Raw genomic sequence first — 17,287 nt, forward strand, 5'->3', positions numbered from 1 at the left:
GCAGCAGACAAGTCCCTTTGTGTCTCTGAGCCCCGCCTCCTATCTCTAAAATGGGGATGACCATGCTCACTGTGCAGGGCTCAGGTGAGGAATGCATGTTAGCAGTTGCAAAGCCATAAGGATGTGAGATATTATCTCAACCTTTTAATTTTTTACAAGAGTCGAGACAGCCTGTTCTCGGTTGAAAGCCCTTAGGATGAGAAATAATTGGACAGAGAGTGGAAATTGTATGTATGGATATGGCACGGCCTTAAAATCAGAGGCACAGTTAGCAATAAAATGATGGGTCAGGCCTTGGCAAGTGTGTCTGGGGCACACAGTGCCCCAGCAGAGTTTACCAAATGAGGTCAGGAGACACAGAGTGCTCGGTGGGGCTGATGTCATTTTGACGGACTGCTTCTGGGGTGCCAGCATGCCGGGCAGGGCCAACCTGATGGAGCCGTGGATTCCCTTAAGGCAGTCAGGGCCATTCTTTAAAGAAGCACTTTGCCTCTCTCTTTTGCTGGGCCCCTCTTTCTGTCACAGCGACAGGAGGGCCGTCTAACAGGGCCATTTCCGGAGCTCTTATCTGAGAGGCTCAGTTCCTGGGGACCCGCGACCTGGCTGTCTCTGTCCTCATTCTCTTTTGCCTGGTTGTGTCTTATTGAACACCCTATATTTTTAGAAGCTGCCTCAAATCCTTTGTGGAAAGGGGGTGGAGTATGCATGTCTAATTACTTCATGTCATAGTTAATTCCATCTTTATCAACAATAACAACTGACTTGTCACCATAAACGCATAGATGGAATAAGAGTGAGCAGGCACCCCAGTGCAGTGGGCCCACCCTGGTCGCCCAGGACTGAGATCTAGGTCACCAGCAGAGCCTGCTGTCTTTCTGGTTGCTTTTTCAGCTTCATAAATCAGTAAATTTATGACCTCCTAAAAGGTGGTGACTCCCTGTGTGTACCTGGTTACTCTAGTCCAGTGCAAGGGAGTATTTGGGCCAGCAGGTGGGTGGGGAGCCAAATCAGGCAGGAACTGGTTGTCCACACAAGCCGTTGTCCCACAGTTTCCACCCACAGTGACACACCCCGTGGCTCTCAAAGCTTTTGTAGTAGGAGCTGCCTCTTCCTGAAAGCTGTGTGCTTTTTGACAAAGGCTCTATTTCAGCCCTCATAGTACGATGTTTAGCCAGCATTAAGGATATTAGCCATTCATACACCCTTTTTAGTAAATGCTTTTTAAAAAATTCCTAAACGGGAATTAAATATGCTTTTTTTCTAAATCCAAGGAAGAAAGAACTCTTCACTCAGTCAGCCTTTATTCAGCACGTTTTAGTTTTATGAGTTTTATGCTCCTGTCATGTGCCAGGGACTGTCACGTGTACCTGGCTCCCATAACAGGAGGTGAGCAGTCTCGTAGGTACAGTGAAAATAGCCAGCCCTGTGAGGTTCTGGGGAAAGAACATTCTAGAGGGGGGAAACGGCAAGTGCCCAGGGCCCAAGGCTGGAAGAGCTGGGCATGGGTGAGCCACAATAAGACCAGGTGTGACTGAACGGGAAGGGGTAAGTGGACTTCTGAGGAGTCACAGGAGAAAGGCTGCCCTGCCCACTCACCTCCAGAGAGACAGACCCGGTGCCTGGGACATGGCAGGCCCTTAGTGAATGGTAGCTGGCAGGTGACAGAGGTGTCAGAGAAAGAAATAGAAGAAGAGTGAGAAGAATTAAAAGTAGAAGTCGGTTCGAGAACCGCCTGGGCAACTTGGAGAGACCTCATCTCTACAATAAATAAAAAATTAGCCGGGCGTGGTAGCGGGTGCCTATAGTTCCAGCTACTTGGAAGGCTGAGGCAGAAGGATCGCCGGAGCCCAGCAGGTCGAGGCTGCGGCGGCCACTGCACTCCAGCCTGGGCGACAGAGTGAGACTCCAACTCAAAAAAAAAAAAAAAGTAGAAGTCGGTTCAGTATGACACTTGGGGTTATGAACCAGAAGAGGGGTGGCCTGATTCAGTCGGGGCAGGGAGGGGGCGTGGGGTGGCAGTTCAGGGAAGGCCACCCAGAGAACGGGCCGAAAGGTGAGCAGGGGCAAAGGGGGCAGCAGCAGATACTGAGCAGCCCCATAAACAAAGACACCAGCTGTGTAGCATGGGGTAGTGGGCAGCTTGGCACATCGGGGTCCTCAAAATGAGTTTCTCAGGCTTGAGTGCCATGCAGAGCTGGGTGGGAGCCAATCACCTGAGGCTCTGAAGGCCCAGCAAGAGAGTGTGGGCTCCAGACACCAAGGTGGCAAGGGAGCTGGGAGTGATGGCATCAGAGGATGGAGGTCTCTGACAGCCCTAATGCAGAGGACAGACTGGAAGCTGGTGGTGGCGTCTGTGTCATGGACTTGACTTGGAGCAGAGCCCACAGCCTTAAAATGGCCTGCAAGGCCCATGTGCCCTTCCTCCACCCCTTACTGCCTCTGCTTCAGCCACATTGCCCCGAGCTCTTTCAGTCCTTGTGCACACTGCTGCCCTCAGGGCCTTTGTACTGGCTGTTTCCTCTCCCTGGAAAGCTCCTTCCAGGATAGCTGTATGGCCAATTCTCTCACCTCCTCAAGTCTGCTCAGATATCCCCTTCTCAGTAAGACCTACTCAGAACAACACTCCAGTTAAAATGACAAGGTGCTTCTCCCTCCATCCTAATTTTTACAACCTCCTCATCCCCCCCTTCTTTTTGCTGCAGTATCTGCTACCGTCTTTTTTGTGTGTGTATGAGTTGGAATCTTACTCTGTCACCCAGGCTAGAATACAGTGGCATACTCACAGCCACCTCAGTCTCAAGCTGCTGGGCTCAGGTGATGTTTCCACCTCAGCCTTCCAAGTAGCTGGAACTACAGGCGTGAGCTATCATGTCTGGCCAATTTTTTGATTTATTGGAGAGATGAGGTGTCACCAAGTTGCGCAGGCTGGTCTCGAATCTGAGGACTCAGGCAGTCCTCTCACCTCAGCCTCCCAAAGTGCTGGGATTATAGGTGTGAACCACCACGCCCAGCTATCTGCTACCTTCTAACACACACACGCACATGTTTATGGTGTTCATTGTATACCATCTGCTTCTCCAGGCTAGAACATAGGAGGGCAGGGATTTTTATTTGTTTTTCTTCACCACTGTTACATCCAAAGCACCTAAGACAGTGCCTGGCGTATGGTGGGAAGCGTGACAATTATTTGTTAAATGAATAAATGATGGAGACTGGAACTCAGGGAGTGGCAGCAGAGATGGAGAGAGGGGTGGATCTTAGAATACATGACACAGTGGGATCAACAGGACTTGGTGACAGACTGGAAGGGGGTGTGAGGGAGGGTGGTGCCCAGGTTTCTGATTGGGCATCTGACTATTGGTAGTGCCCCTTCCTGGAATAGAGAGCACAGAAAATAGGAAGTTTGGGAGAGGGGCGTGAGTACAATCTCAGGGCTGCATTTGAGCTGCCATGAAACATTCAGGTAACTCCTAGTAGGCAGAAGGCCATATAGGCTTGAGGCCCAGGAGCACCGTTTTGCTGAGAGGTAGAGGATTGTTGGAGCATCTTCAGCACAGTGATGGCCTTAGAAGCTGTGGGCTTGAATACTATCATAGACAGAACTTGAGGCATGGAAGAAAAGCAGAGTCCTGGGAAACAGACATAGAACAGGCACAGGGGAGAGAGGATCCCAGGAGTGGGCGCTGGAGCCGCAGAGGGGAAGAGGTTAAGAGACTGCCGTGATGAGAGCTGAAGAAGTGGGGCAATTAAACACCTCACATAAAGCAAAGGCCCAGAAGGCTAAAGACTTGAGAAAATTATCTTTTTATCATTTCACTTTATTAATAATATGAGGTGAGAAATGCTTTAATTGGCATCCATTTTGAAAATCCAGTGTGAATGCATCCCAGTCTCCAGCTATAAATGCTTTTTTGAATTGTGTTTTCTGATGACAGGGTTACTGGCCTCACACCTCCCCTCTGCCTAAATTAATGTTCTGTGCAGAACTCTGCAGTTGCTAAATTAAGACTAAGGCACAATAAATTTTCTCATAGGTGTGTAGATTCGCCTTGGGGTTCTCTGTCAAGCTTTATGGCATAAATAGGTGTGAATGATGCATATAAAAGTGTAAATAACCCGGAGAGATGACTCAAGGCTGTAATCCCAGCACTTTGGGAGGCCTAGGCGAGAGGACTGCCTGAGCCCAGAAGTTCGAGACCAGCCACAGGTTTGAGACCAGCCTGGGCAACTTGGTAAGACCTCGTCTCTATAATATATCAATAATAATAATAATAATTAGTTGGGCATAGTAGCATGCATCTGTAGTTTCGGCTACTTGGAAGGCTGAGGTGGAAGGATCGCTGGAGCCCAGCAGGTCGATGCTGGGGTGGCCGTGAGTGTGCCACTGTACTCCAGCCTGGGTGATGGAGTGGGACTCCAACTCAAAAAAAAAAAGTGCAAATAAGAAGTCTGAAGTGAATGACTTGATGGCTTAAGATAGTAACACTTTTCCATTCCTTTCATTTTTAATATGAAAGCAGATTTCCAACTAGACCACATGAGTTTTTCCTGAAGAATTCGTTCTCATAGATGCAATTATTTCTGTATCAGTCAGGGTAAGGTTAACTTGTAAGTCTCTTGTAACAAAGAGACTCATGAATGCTTTACCCTAAATGACAAAGAAGTTGAGCTCTTCCACATGCAAAGGTCTGAGTGGGCTAAACTTGTTCGTTTAGGGCCGCTGGTCTTTCCAGGCTCGTGCTTCCGCCATCCCCTGGGGATGTCTGCATGGTTGAGCCTGGGCTGCTGCCATGCCTAACAGTGGCTGAAGGAAAGGAAGAGAATGTGAAGGAGGGCACACTCATGATCTGAAAGCCTCAGCCCAGAAGTGGCACGCATCCTTTCATTCCTTTGGCAAATGAGGGCCCACCTAACTTCTGGGACCTCAGAAATGGGATCTACCCAAGAAGAGAAGAAGAGAATAGATGCTAATGTACAACTAGTATTCTCACCCACAACCACCTTCATTTATTTATTTATTTATTTATTTTAGTTGGAGTCTCACTCTGTCACCCAGGCTAGAGTGCAGTGGCACACTCACGGCCACCCCAGCGTTGACCTGCTGGGCTCCAGTGATCCTTGCACCTCTGTCTTCCAAGTAGCCGGAACTACAGGCATGTACTACCATGCCCAGCTAATTTTTTTATTTATTGTAGAGACGAGGTCTTGTCAAGTTGCCCAGGCTGGTCTCGAACCCGCGGGCTCAGGCAATCCACTCGCCTCAACCTCCCAAAGGACTGGGATTACAGGCTGAGCCACTGAGCCTGACCTTCTTTATTTTTAATACAGTTGTCCAGTGTCTGGAGGGGATTTGTTCCAGGGCCACCTTCAGATACCAAAGTCTGTGATGCTCAAGTCCCTTGTGTAAAATGGTGTAGTCTCTGCTAATAACCTAAGTACATCCTCTAGTATACTTTAAATTGTCTCGAGATAATTTATAATACCTAATACAATGTAAATGCTGTGGAAATAGTTGTGATACTATATTCTTTTGTGTTTGTATTATTTTGTATTGGTGTATTGTTATTTTGGGGGTTTTTTCCTGAATATTTTTTGATCCGCAATTGAATCTTCAGATGCAGAATCCTAAGATATTGGAGGGCTAACTGTATTTTCATCAAAATCTGAATATTTTGATAAACACTTGGGGAAATTGCCGTATGCATTGCTACAGATGTTGGAAGTTTCATGAAACATCTAAGGAGGGGGCACTTCACAGTTGAATTCATTCACACATGTTCTTGGAGCATCTGCTGAATGCCAAACACCCTCTGGGCTCTAGGAATGTAGCAGTGGACCAGGCAGGCCGGGGTTGGGCAGCCAGATCCAGGACAGGTCCAGGGACTCAGGTTACCTGGTCCTCTTCCTGTTAAAAAGATATAGCCATTTATCTGTTCTGTAAGGGAAATTTTTCTTCCATGAATCTTCATCTTTCCATACCAAAAAAGAAAGTTGTCATGAATACAGTTAGGTATCAAAGCATCGTTAAGCAGATGCCCTGAAAACCTGGGACGCCTCAGCAAACACTTTCAGGAGTGAAATTCCATTTCTAAAATTGGCAGCAAAGCTTTCTCACATCCTCAGAAAATCTCCAACCTGAAATGATGGCCTAAGGCAGAACACTTGACTCCTGTTGATAGATGGCCTTTGTTTATGTGGATTCCTATTGGCAGCCTCATTGTCAGTCTGGACATTTTATTTCCCAGTCTGCAAACATTTATATGCTTTAGCCTCAGGCGAAATAACATACCCTCTGCTTTTATGGAAAAACGTAACTCCCTGTAGCCATCGAGGGTGATTTATTAAACCATACTGCATGTCTGGATTAGCATACTCTAATTTTAAAACATCTTTTTTAAAAGATGGGGTTTTTTTTTTAGCTTTATGCTTTTGAAAGATAATCAACCCATTTTGGCAGCCATTTTTACATCATTGCCAAAGTTAATTGAGCTCTCAGACAGCGGGGGCTTGCCATTAGAACAATTTATCTTTGCTTCTTTTCATGCTGATTTGTATGCAGCTTAAAATCTGTCCACTTTTGTTCAGCTGGAAAAATGTATATACATTCATAGGCTATTTCATTATTCTGAGAATAGGTGTGTATATTCATAGGTCATTTCATTTCAGGGAAATTGTATGTTAGTGACTAGAAACACTGCATATATTTTGTGGCAGAAATATAGATAATCTCAGACCTCATATATAAACTTGTTTTTTGATATTTATTACCACCTCATACTAAATGAAATGTTGTATGTGCAAAACGCAGAATGAATATAAGAACGATAGAGATCTTGGTTATCTTACTTAGTTAACAGTTTTCAAAATGGGAGATTTTCCAGAGATCAGAAAAATTAAGAACTGCGGGTTACCTCAGCAAAGGATGGGGTCGATTTTTTAGAAGGGAGAGGACAGCATGTCGAAAGTTGTGGAAGTGTGAAAGAACGAGGTCTTGGGTACCTGCATGGTCTATGTTTGTATACCTAACCCTGAATTGTACCCCACATCTTTATAATAAAAATTTTTTAAAAAAAGAAAGAAAAGAAAGAATGAGGTCTGCTGTGTGTTGGGGGAGAGAAGGCAATTAGCTTCATGTGGCCTGGCCAGGACAAGGTCTTAGGGAGGAGAGGGCCAGGGAGTGCCACGGCAGGACCACCACAGATCTACAGATCATGCCAAGACGAGGCCATGACAGATTAACAGGCCGTGCCAAGGCGGAGCCACGATAGATTGACAGATGTGCCAAGGCAGGGCCACACAAGATTGACAGGCCCTGTGAGTGTCATTCTGGATAGGGAAGGACAGTGAGCCAGGCTTGCCTTTTAAATGGATCCCTCTGGCTGTAAAGGCAAGGTCAGAGGGGCATGGTTAATTGGCAGGAAGGTCAAGGAGGAGTTCATCGCTAGCCAGACAAAAGCTGCGTGAGGCCAGAACCCAGGTAGTAGCTGTGAGGAAGGAGACAGGGATGGAGGAGCACCAGAAGGAAGAATCTGTGAGATTGAGAGGCAAGTAGCATGTGTAGGGACAGGGAAAGAAGAAAGTAGGACAGCTCCCAAGCTAGGGCATGACGGGTGGGTGTTGGTGGCCTCCCAGAAAGGGAGCCCAAGAGGCGGCGCAGAAGGGGAACAGGATGGTAGAGGGCAACGCTGAATCCCACAGTACCAAGTTCATCAGGCTAGGGACTCAGGCTGACCTTACAGAGGGAGGATTTCATATGGAAGTGTCAGTGGTCAAGTAATAATGAAATTAAAATTGAAAAGTGATTGAGGCCAAGCATGGTGGCTCACACCTGTAATCCCTGCACTTTGGGAGGCCAAGGTGGGAGGATTGCCTGAGCCCAGGAGTTTGAGACCAGCCTGGGAAATATAGCAAGACTTATCTCTACAAAAAAAAAGTTAGCTGGACATGGTTGTGAACACCTATAGTCCCAGCTACTTGGGAGGCTGAGGCAGGAGGATTGCCTGAAGCCAGGAGGTTGAAACTGTGATGAGTCATGATCGTGACACTGCTCTCGAGCCATGGTGACAAAGGGAGACGCCACTCCAGAAAAAAAAAGGGAATTGTATCCGATTGAACCAGTCCCTGTTCTTGTGGGTGGGAAAGGCCAGGACACGTGCTTGCTGATGCTGGAAACTGGGCTCTTAGAGCACCCTGACCACTAATTCTCTGTGTTGTCTCTTTAGGAAACCGTATCACCCTAAACTGGAAGCTTTCGTTAGTCACATGGCAAAAGGATCCGGAGCCTCTTTCGAAAGCCCCTTAAACTCCCTGCCTCTGTACCCCAATCACCCGCTGTGTGAGATGGGAGAGCTCACGCAGACAGGTATGTGACAGCCATCCACTCCATACATCTGGAGCAAATTCTCCAGGGTAAGGTGCTGTGGGCTCAGAGGTGTAAGTAAGGACTGGCACCACAAGGAGCCCAGAGTCAGCACGTCATATAATTCAACATCTGATTTCTAAAAGTCAAATATAATCTTTTTTCTTATTACAGCAGCAATACATATTCATGAAGAGAAATTAGGAACGAGCCAGGCATGGTGGCTCATGCCTCTAATCCCATTAAGAGCACTTTGGGAGGCTAAGGTGAGAGGATCGCTTGAGCCCAGGAGTTCGAGAACAGCCTGGGCAACATAGTGAGACCCTGTCTTTACAAAAAATAAAAATAAAAAATTAACCAGGCATGGGGTCACGCACCTATAGCCCCACCTACTCCGGAGGCTGAGGCAGAAGGATTGCCTGCACCCAGGAGGTTGAGGCTCTATGGTGAGCCACGATCATGCCACTGCACCCTGGCCTAGGTGTCAGAGCAAGACCTGTTTCAAAAAAACAAAAGAAAAAGAAAAAGAAACTAGGAAAGACAGTGAAGTAAGAGGAAGAAAAAAATTAAAGCAACTATAAGTCCTAACAAAGAAATAGACCCTTAAGAGTAATCTCTGTGTACATACACAGAGATTATGTATATGCACAGAGATTATGTTATGCATACATGAACGTACACACACACACCCCTACCTTACTAAACACACTATTTTGTAACCCACTTTTTCACTTAACAATATATTGTGATAATCTTTCCCTATCAATGATTATTTATCCATAACATCATTTGTGATGACTCCATATCATTCCCCTCCAGATGTGCAATAGTTTATGTAACCAATCCCATCTTAGGCCTTTCAAACAAAACTCCTAATAGGTTTTAATGTTCAAGATCTCGAAGAACAACAGGTGGCACATTCCCCACTGCTATACGCAGTGGGAGTTGAGTCCTCACAGAAGCCCGCTTTCCCTCTGTGGCCCTAGTCAGCTCACTGTCAGGGGAGGTCAGTGAGTTAACTGTGGGCTCACATTTGCTGGGAAGAAAGGAACGGGTGGGCCCTTAAAGGTTCCAGTTTCCTGGTTCTTCAGTCTGGGATCTCAAAGGACCTTGCTTGGTCCCCAGCCTTTGTGGGGTTTCGGGAGGACTGACTGTCCATGTTCTGTTTCTTGTTGTATCAGCACTTTAGGACCTCAGTCTGGAAGGAAGGAAGGTCTCTGTCCTGTGGTTGGCCCTGTTGGGTTTTGCCAGGTTTTGAGAGCCATTTGTATTGGGAGGTCATGTTGGGTGACAGAATAGGCAAAGGAGCCTCAGGAGGACTAGTCTTGGATTAATAACCTGGATAAGGCCAGGCTCGGTGGCTCAGCCTATAATCCCAGCACTTTGGGAGGCCAAGGCAAGTGGATTGCCTGAGCCCATGGGTTTGAGACCAGCCCGGGCAACTTGGCAAGACCTCATCTCTACAATAATTAAAAAATTAGCTGGGCATCGTAGCGCGTGCCTATAGTTCCGGCTGCTTGGAAGGCTAAGGCAGAAGGATCACCGGTACCCAGCAAGTCGACGCTGGGGTGGCTGTGAGTGTGCCACTGTACTCCAGCCTAGGCAATGGAATGAGAGTCCAACTCAAAAAAATAAAAAATAAATAAGCTGGATAAAAGGTCTAGCAATCAGTTCTCACACATGAGCTCTGCATTAGCTTAGAACGGGGGTTCTCATCCTACCAGATCCAACACTCCCTTTTCTTAATAATTATTTTACAATTTCCCTCAAATATCCTGAAGTGAAATTTAAATATAATATAATCTATCTATGTACTTAATTTTTTAAACATTGTATCAGGAGCCCTAACCGTAACAAAAAAGTAAACTAATTTATTACATAATTCTATGTATCTCAGTATAAATGCTTGAGAACAGCTATACTAGAAAACAGAATGAAGTCATCAGATGCTTACACCTAAGTGTGGATTGGTGACTCTGACAACTACTAACGCAGATGCCTGAGGGGATATACTGTGGCTAATGCCACACATCAGGATGTGGTTTTTCTGACAAGTTCTAATCAAAACAAAGTACAGACACTTCTTAATGTATATTGCATTTCTGGAGAATTCAGCAGCTGTTAATGTTATGCAAAAATGATTTTGTGTTTATAGACACAAAAAACTGGAGTTAGGTTCTGTAGGCTAAAGTATTCTAACAGGTTTTTCCCATGTGGGAATGTCTTGTGATACATTCAGAAGTCATGTGGGACAGAGAACAGTTGTCCTTTGTGAGATTGTCCGACCCCCTGCCCCCACCCACTAGGTGCCAAGAATGTCCTTCCACATATTGTAAGGACCCCACCCCCAAACCTTCTCTGAGACCAGTACCACTCTTGCTGAGAACCACTGGTTAGACTCTCTGGTCGCAAAAAACAGAAGCCAACTCCAGTGAAAAGGGGAAGTTTATTATAAGGATACAGCGATGACTCACCGACTCCAATATCAAGAGTGTGATCAGGCCTCTAGAAACTGGAACCAGGAATGAAAGCTGTCTTGTCCTTGCCTCTTCTCTCTGGTTTTTTGCTGGGTGTCTGTCAACAGAATGGCAGTTCTAGCCACACCCAGAGATGAATTTGCAAGTCCAGACTCTTAAGACAGCAAATTCATCGAGGTCTTAGGAGTCAGTGCCCATCAGCTCAGGCTAAGGGGCAAGGATGACTGTGCAGAGAGCAGGGGTCAGGACCTAGTCTCCGGATCTGAGGGCTGTTCCCTGAGAAGGGAGGTAGCCCTCACATACCTAGAGATAATCATTCATTTGGACCTCTCTTCTCAATTGATCTTTTATCATCATTGTTTTATAAATTAGAATTTCTCTAGAAATCATTTTTGCAATACTGTTTGCTCCCATTCCCTCTGTTTGCTCCCATTCCCTCTCCCCCACTCCCCACCCTTTTTACGGCGAATCTCACTTTGTTGCCCAGGCTAGAGTGCAGTGGTGTGACCACAGCTCACTGTAGCGTCAGACTCAAGCTAACTTCCTGCCTCAGCATCCAGAGTAGCAGGGACTACAGGTGTGCCCCACCATGCCCAGTTTTTTTTTTTTTTTGGTAAAGACTGTTGTCTTGCTATGTTGCCTAGGCTGATCTTGAACTCCTGCCCTCAAGCTCTCCTCCCACTCCATTCTCCCAAAGTGCTAGGATTACACACATGAGCCACTATGCTTGTTGTTCCTCTCACTCTCTTTAAATGGTCACTTTTTTCTTCTATTTTAAATGTCATGAGAAATGCATAGCTGCCGTAATAATCATTCGTAACTGGCACACTTATGACACCCCATGGTAATTATGTACTGAAGATGCCTTGGTTGCTGCTGAGTGTGGGAGGGATAACCCTGCAGCCTGCAGCTGCAGTGGACACCACACATGGAGACAGAGACAGTTTACCATACTGCTGGAAGCTGCAGGGTCTTAAAGAGTCAACACGGGCTCTTAGACAGACATGTACCATGGGATGAGTAATACCTGCCCGATGGCTGGTGGTGAATTAGATTAGGTAACCCATATGGAGTGCTAGCACAGTGCTAGCCCGTGAGAGACTCCCAGGGCATGCAGCTGGTGTTGTGGTCCAGCGGCACACGGGAACAGGAAGGAAATATTAACTTGACCGGGAGAAGAAGAAGGATAGCTCTCCAAAGAAGGATAGCTCTCCAAAGAAGGCACCAGGTGAGGATTTCTCTAGGCAGAGGAAAGGGAACAGCATGAACAAAGCCATGAAGATTCGGGCTGTGTTCAGCGAGTGTAAGAAGCCCTAAGAGGCCAGAGCTTAGTATTTCTGCATGAAAATGGAGGGGAAGGTGCTGTGAGCAGGAACTGAGAGCACAGAATTGGGGCCAGACAGGACTTTGAGTTTTGGCTCTGCCACTTCTTCACTGTAAGTGGCTCAGAGACTCGGTTTCATCATCTGTAAAATGAAAATGGGAATGATAATAGTAATATACCTTCTTCATCAGATTTGTTGATGAAAAGATGCCAGACTGTAAAATATTTTAAGTCTGCTGAACCAAACATGGGAACTTAAGCTTGGGAACGCCCATTCTCAGGAGGTCCTGGGAACCTGTGTCCACTGTGGTTGAATGGTGGCTTGGTTAGATACATTTTAGGAAGGCAGAAGTTACAAGAAACCATACATCAGTGCATGTGATATTTTCATTCGTTTGGCCCAGGAAGGTGGGACATTTTCAAGCAGGCTTGCAGGTCATAGGTGGATTCAGAGATTGCTTGACTGTTAATTTGTAGTTCCTAGCTAAGAAATTTTGGAAATCAGTAGAGGAGATGCTTTGTTAAGATAAGGGGGCTCACGTTTGTAATCCCAGCACTTTGGGAGGAAGAGGCAAGAGGATTGCCTGAGCCTAGGGGTTTGAGACCAGCCTGAGCAGTTTGGTGAGACCTTGTCTCTAGAATAAATCAAAAAATTAGCCAGGCATGGTGGTGCACACCTATAGTCCCAAGCTACTTGGAAGACTGAGGTGGAAAGCTTGCCTGAGCCCAGCAGATCGAGGGTGCAGTAGTCCTGTTTGACTCAAAAAAAAAGAAAAAAGAAAAAGGGGTGGGGAAACTCCAGGTTTGTTGATATGTAGATGTAAGATGTAAATAATTAAGTGTCTTACAAGGTTCCCTGTGTCTGGGCATTCCCAAGAGGCAACTTTGCTGGGTCATAAAATAATTTCCTTCTTTATTTGTTATGTGATATTACACCAGAGTCAGGAGGCTGGGAAACAGACTTTTTAGTGTCTAGAGTAATAGGGCAATAAAATCCTATCTGGTGAGTCCTTATCAGGCGTGACTCCCACACCTTTTAGTTAGGAATTTGGGTAAGAGGGAAAAAAAGGCCAGGTTTAGTCCTCAGGTTTTTGTGAGGAGTAAATGAGAAAGACCTGGTGCACCGGAAGAATGCCAACTTTAATGTATGTGGCCTAAGAAAACAAGAGAGGCCCAGCAGACACCTGGGGCCAGATGCAAAATCTTAATGTTGATCACTCATGATTTGGCTTTTTTTCATAAACTCTTTTGGAAATGCAAAAGCCTGTCCCAGTCCCGGTTCCTGGGAGAATTTTGCTGCCAATACTGTTATTCGCAGTAGGACCCAGACATCCTTTGGGTTTTTTGCTGAGCTGTTCCCACTCCTGGACTAGCATACTTCCCTCTGTCTCACAATTTTCAGCCTAAGTGGTCTCATCTTTGCAGTGAACTTTTCCTTTTCACATCATTGGGACATCTGAATAAATGACATTCCTAGTCACAGAGCCTATGTGTAGAATTCATAATAGTACTGAGCTTGTATCCCCTTACATCCTGCAGGCTGGAAGGTGAGCAGGCTCTTGTCTTGGATTACCTTCTCCTGCTTAAAGATAAGGCGTTTTCTTTTTTTTTTTTAAAGTTAACTTATTCTCATACTGTGGTCATTCAAAACTAAAACAACACCAAAAGGTAAACTTAAAATTCTTGCTTCTACCCACATTCCATCCACCTCATTTCTGTGCCAACATCCCCAGGTAATCAACACCATTGATACTGATTTCTTGTGCATCCTTCCAAAGTTTCTTCATGCAGAACATAGGCAACTACAAGCACATGTTCTTATTTTTCCCTCTTTTTTATTTAAAAGAAGCATAATAAACATACTGTTCTATGTTTGGCTTTTTTCAAGTATTCTGAGTATCCGGGAGATTGTTCCAAATCATACAGAGAGCACATCCTTGATGATGAGCCTAGAAAGACCCCAGGACTGGGCAGAATAGACCCAGCAGGCTAGCAGAGGGTATTCAGTTGGCAGACAAAGGAGGATGAGGTCAAGGAAGGAACTTCCCAGCAGTGAGGAGACAAGGCAGCAAGCAGGGACGCTGCAGTCAGTATTTACCTGATTGATTTCGCTGAGCAGTCCCTGCCCTCTGAGGAATGCTGTGACCCATGTAGGAGGGAGAAGCTCTCCTTAGACCTGTGCCCATTACAACCCAGACACCCACCCACTGGGTGATTCCTAGCCTCTGAGGCCCGCCAGTCACAACACTTTCCCTAGGGAAGAGGTCAATCAAAAAGGAGGGGGTGAGGCAGATGGTATTCATACCCCCCACAGAGACCATGGCTCCAGAGGTCAGGGCCACACTCTGCAGATCTCTCCATGGACACTCCAAGTGGCTCCCTTCGCAAGTTGATATGAACCATTCTTGCAACTTGCACACAGTGGGGAACCGGGCTCCATTGCATTACCTTATGCGGATGCAAACCATTCCAGAGTTGGACACGGACTCCTCTTGCCCCTGCTGTTCCTTTGCAAAGTGGATAATAAGGAAAGCTTTGTGTCCCCTGTGTTCCAGGAGTCGTGCAGCATCTGCAGAACGGCCAGCTGCTGAGAGACATCTACCTAAAGAAACACAAGCTCCTGCCGAATGATTGGTCCACAGACCAGCTTTATTTAGAGACCACGGGGAAAAGCCGGACCCTGCAGAGCGGGCTGGCCTTGCTCTATGGCTTTCTCCCAGATTTTGACTGGAAGAAGATTTATTTCAGGCACCAGCCAAGTGCTCTGTTCTGCTCTGGAAGCTGCTACTGCCCAGTGAGAAACCAGTACCTGGAGAAGGAGCAGCGTCGTCAGTACCTCTTGCGTCTGAAAAACAGCCAGCTGGAGAGGACCTACGGGGAGATGGCCAGGATCGTGGACGTCCCAACCAAGCAGCTCCGGGCGGCCAACCCCATAGACTCCATGCTCTGCCACTTCTGCCATAACGTCAGCTTCCCTTGCACCAGGAATGGCTGTGTCGCTATGGAGCACTTCAAGGTGATCAAGACACATCAGATAGAGGATGAGAGGGAGAGGCGGGAGAAGAAGCTGTACCTCGGGTACTCACTCCTGGGCGCCCACCCAATCCTGAACCAGACCGTCGGTCGGATGCAGCGTGCCACCGAGGGCAGGAAAGAAGAGGTCTTTGCCCTCTACTCTGCTCATGATGTCACTCTGTCCCCAGTCCTCAGTGCCTTGGGCCTTTCGGAAGCCAGGTTCCCAAGGTTTGCGGCCAGGCTGATCTTCGAGCTTTGGCAAGACAGGGAAAAGCCCAGCGAGCATGCCGTCCGGATTCTGTACAATGGTGTCGACGTCACATTCCACACCTCATTCTGCCAGGACCACCACAAGCGTTCTCCCAAGCCCATGTGCCCCCTCGAAAATTTAGTTCGCTTTGTCAAAAGGGACATGTTTGTGGCCCTGGGAAGCAGTCGTACAAATTATTATGATGCATGTCACAGGGAAGGATTCTAAAAGGTCCGCAGCACGGCAGTGTAGAATCTTTGCCAGTACAGAGAGTGGGGAAAGATCCACTTCTAGTTCTATCTGTTGCTAAGGGTATATGATGATTGATTTTTTTAAAGGCTAAACACTGTGTTTGGGAGCCACGTGGATGGTTTGGGTGGAACAGCAAGCATGTTGCTATATTCTGGTACATGAATTGCTTGGTACAAGATGGCTAGTTTACAGAGAAAAGAAGGTACGTTATCATAGCCAGACTTTGTTTAGAATGCCAGAATAATATACTTCAGTACCCAAAGTCACCAAGCCAACCTTGTATTATTTTGGACTGCCGTGGTACTGTATGATGAAACCAGCAAACCTCAGCCCAAATTTTCTTAATCTTGGACAGTTTTACCTTGTCCTTGTTCACTTAAGTATTTTTGGAAGTGATTTATCTAAAAGGGGTTGGCAAACTTTTTCCATAGGGCCAGATAGTATTTTAGACTGTATGGATCAAAAGTCCACATACAGTCTCTGTTGCAGCTACTAAACTAAACTCTGCTCTTGGAACACAAAAGTAACCCAGACAATACACACATGAATAAGTGTGCTGTGTTCACAGGCTGGACAAAACAGGTGGGGGCCAGAGTTGGCACCCAAGCTGTAGTGTCAACCCCTAATCAACGAAAGTTAATAAATAGGCTGTAATACAACTGCACTTCCAGCACTTTGAGAACCAGATGAATATCATGAATTATTCAGTGGTTTATCCAGTAACTTCTGATAAAAACACAGAATTTGGTCTGTATCTGACACTATAACAAAACTTGAGGGGAAATAAATATTGAATCAGAATGAATCATAGAAGAACAATTAGAAGCATACTTGATGTCCATGATGATTGTGGTACGAGATAGTTTTAAGTATGTTTTAAATATTTGTCTGCTGTAGACTATTTGCTGTATATGCTGAGAGTTTTGTATTCTATTTAGTATTTTTATAGTCTAGGAAAATATTTTCTAAGACCAATTTTAGATGTGTTCTTCCTAGAGTAATATTCAATTTACTGCACCTGCTTGGTGGTTAGAAGGAGGCCAGAAGATGAATTTAGGTACTTTCTTCCAAGAAAACTAATGATGGTTCATTCCCTTTGACAAGCTATATGATTGGATCAATTTTTAAACCCTTTCATCAGTTTCAAATGGTAAATTCAGATTGATTTTTCAATACGTTTTTGGAAGAACTTTGTTACCAGATAGTTTAAAAAAATATTTATAAGGTGTTTTATATGGTAGAAGCAATTGTAATTAAATCTGTGATTTCTGAATTAATGGTGCTAATTCCACTCAAAGAAAAATGTAAAGTGCAAGTGGGATTCTCTGGTGTCATTGGCATTCCAGCTTTTTCTCTGTGTTTGTCCAGTGTTGCATTTGAACATGTTTCTATAAATAAATTTTTGAAGAATACTTATACAACTAATTGTTTGTACCTATAACTCTAGCTGTTTCCAAGTGGGAACCAATATTTTAAAAATTTATCTTAACTTTCATTTATTACTGAAAATCGTGTGTTGTCTCTAAAGTATTTAAAACCTAATCAAGTTTTTGTTTTGTTTTGTTTGTACTCATAATATATCTGAATTGGAACTGCTAAACACAACTTGA

General features: G+C 45.5%; 1 protein-coding gene across 4 annotated transcripts in view; it reads left to right on the forward strand.

Moving 5' to 3' along the window:
- Positions 1–17,098, forward strand: part of PXYLP1 (2-phosphoxylose phosphatase 1) — a 70,438-nt gene extending 53,340 nt beyond the window's left edge. For all 4 annotated transcript variants that reach the window (XM_021710708.1, XM_021710707.1, XM_021710709.1 and 1 more), the window contains 2 exons: positions 8,223–8,362; positions 14,716–17,098. In XM_021710708.1, the coding sequence (XP_021566383.1) occupies positions 8,223–8,362; positions 14,716–15,653 (1,078 nt within the window). In that variant the 3' untranslated portion in view covers positions 15,654–17,098. The remainder of the gene's footprint in view (positions 1–8,222; positions 8,363–14,715) is intronic.
- The last annotated feature ends 189 nt before the right edge of the window (positions 17,099–17,287 follow it).

This window comes from Carlito syrichta, unplaced genomic scaffold (assembly GCF_000164805.1).
Source record: "Carlito syrichta isolate Samal-C Ts95f unplaced genomic scaffold, Tarsius_syrichta-2.0.1 Scaffold297556, whole genome shotgun sequence".
Taxonomy (NCBI): domain Eukaryota; kingdom Metazoa; phylum Chordata; class Mammalia; order Primates; family Tarsiidae; genus Carlito; species Carlito syrichta.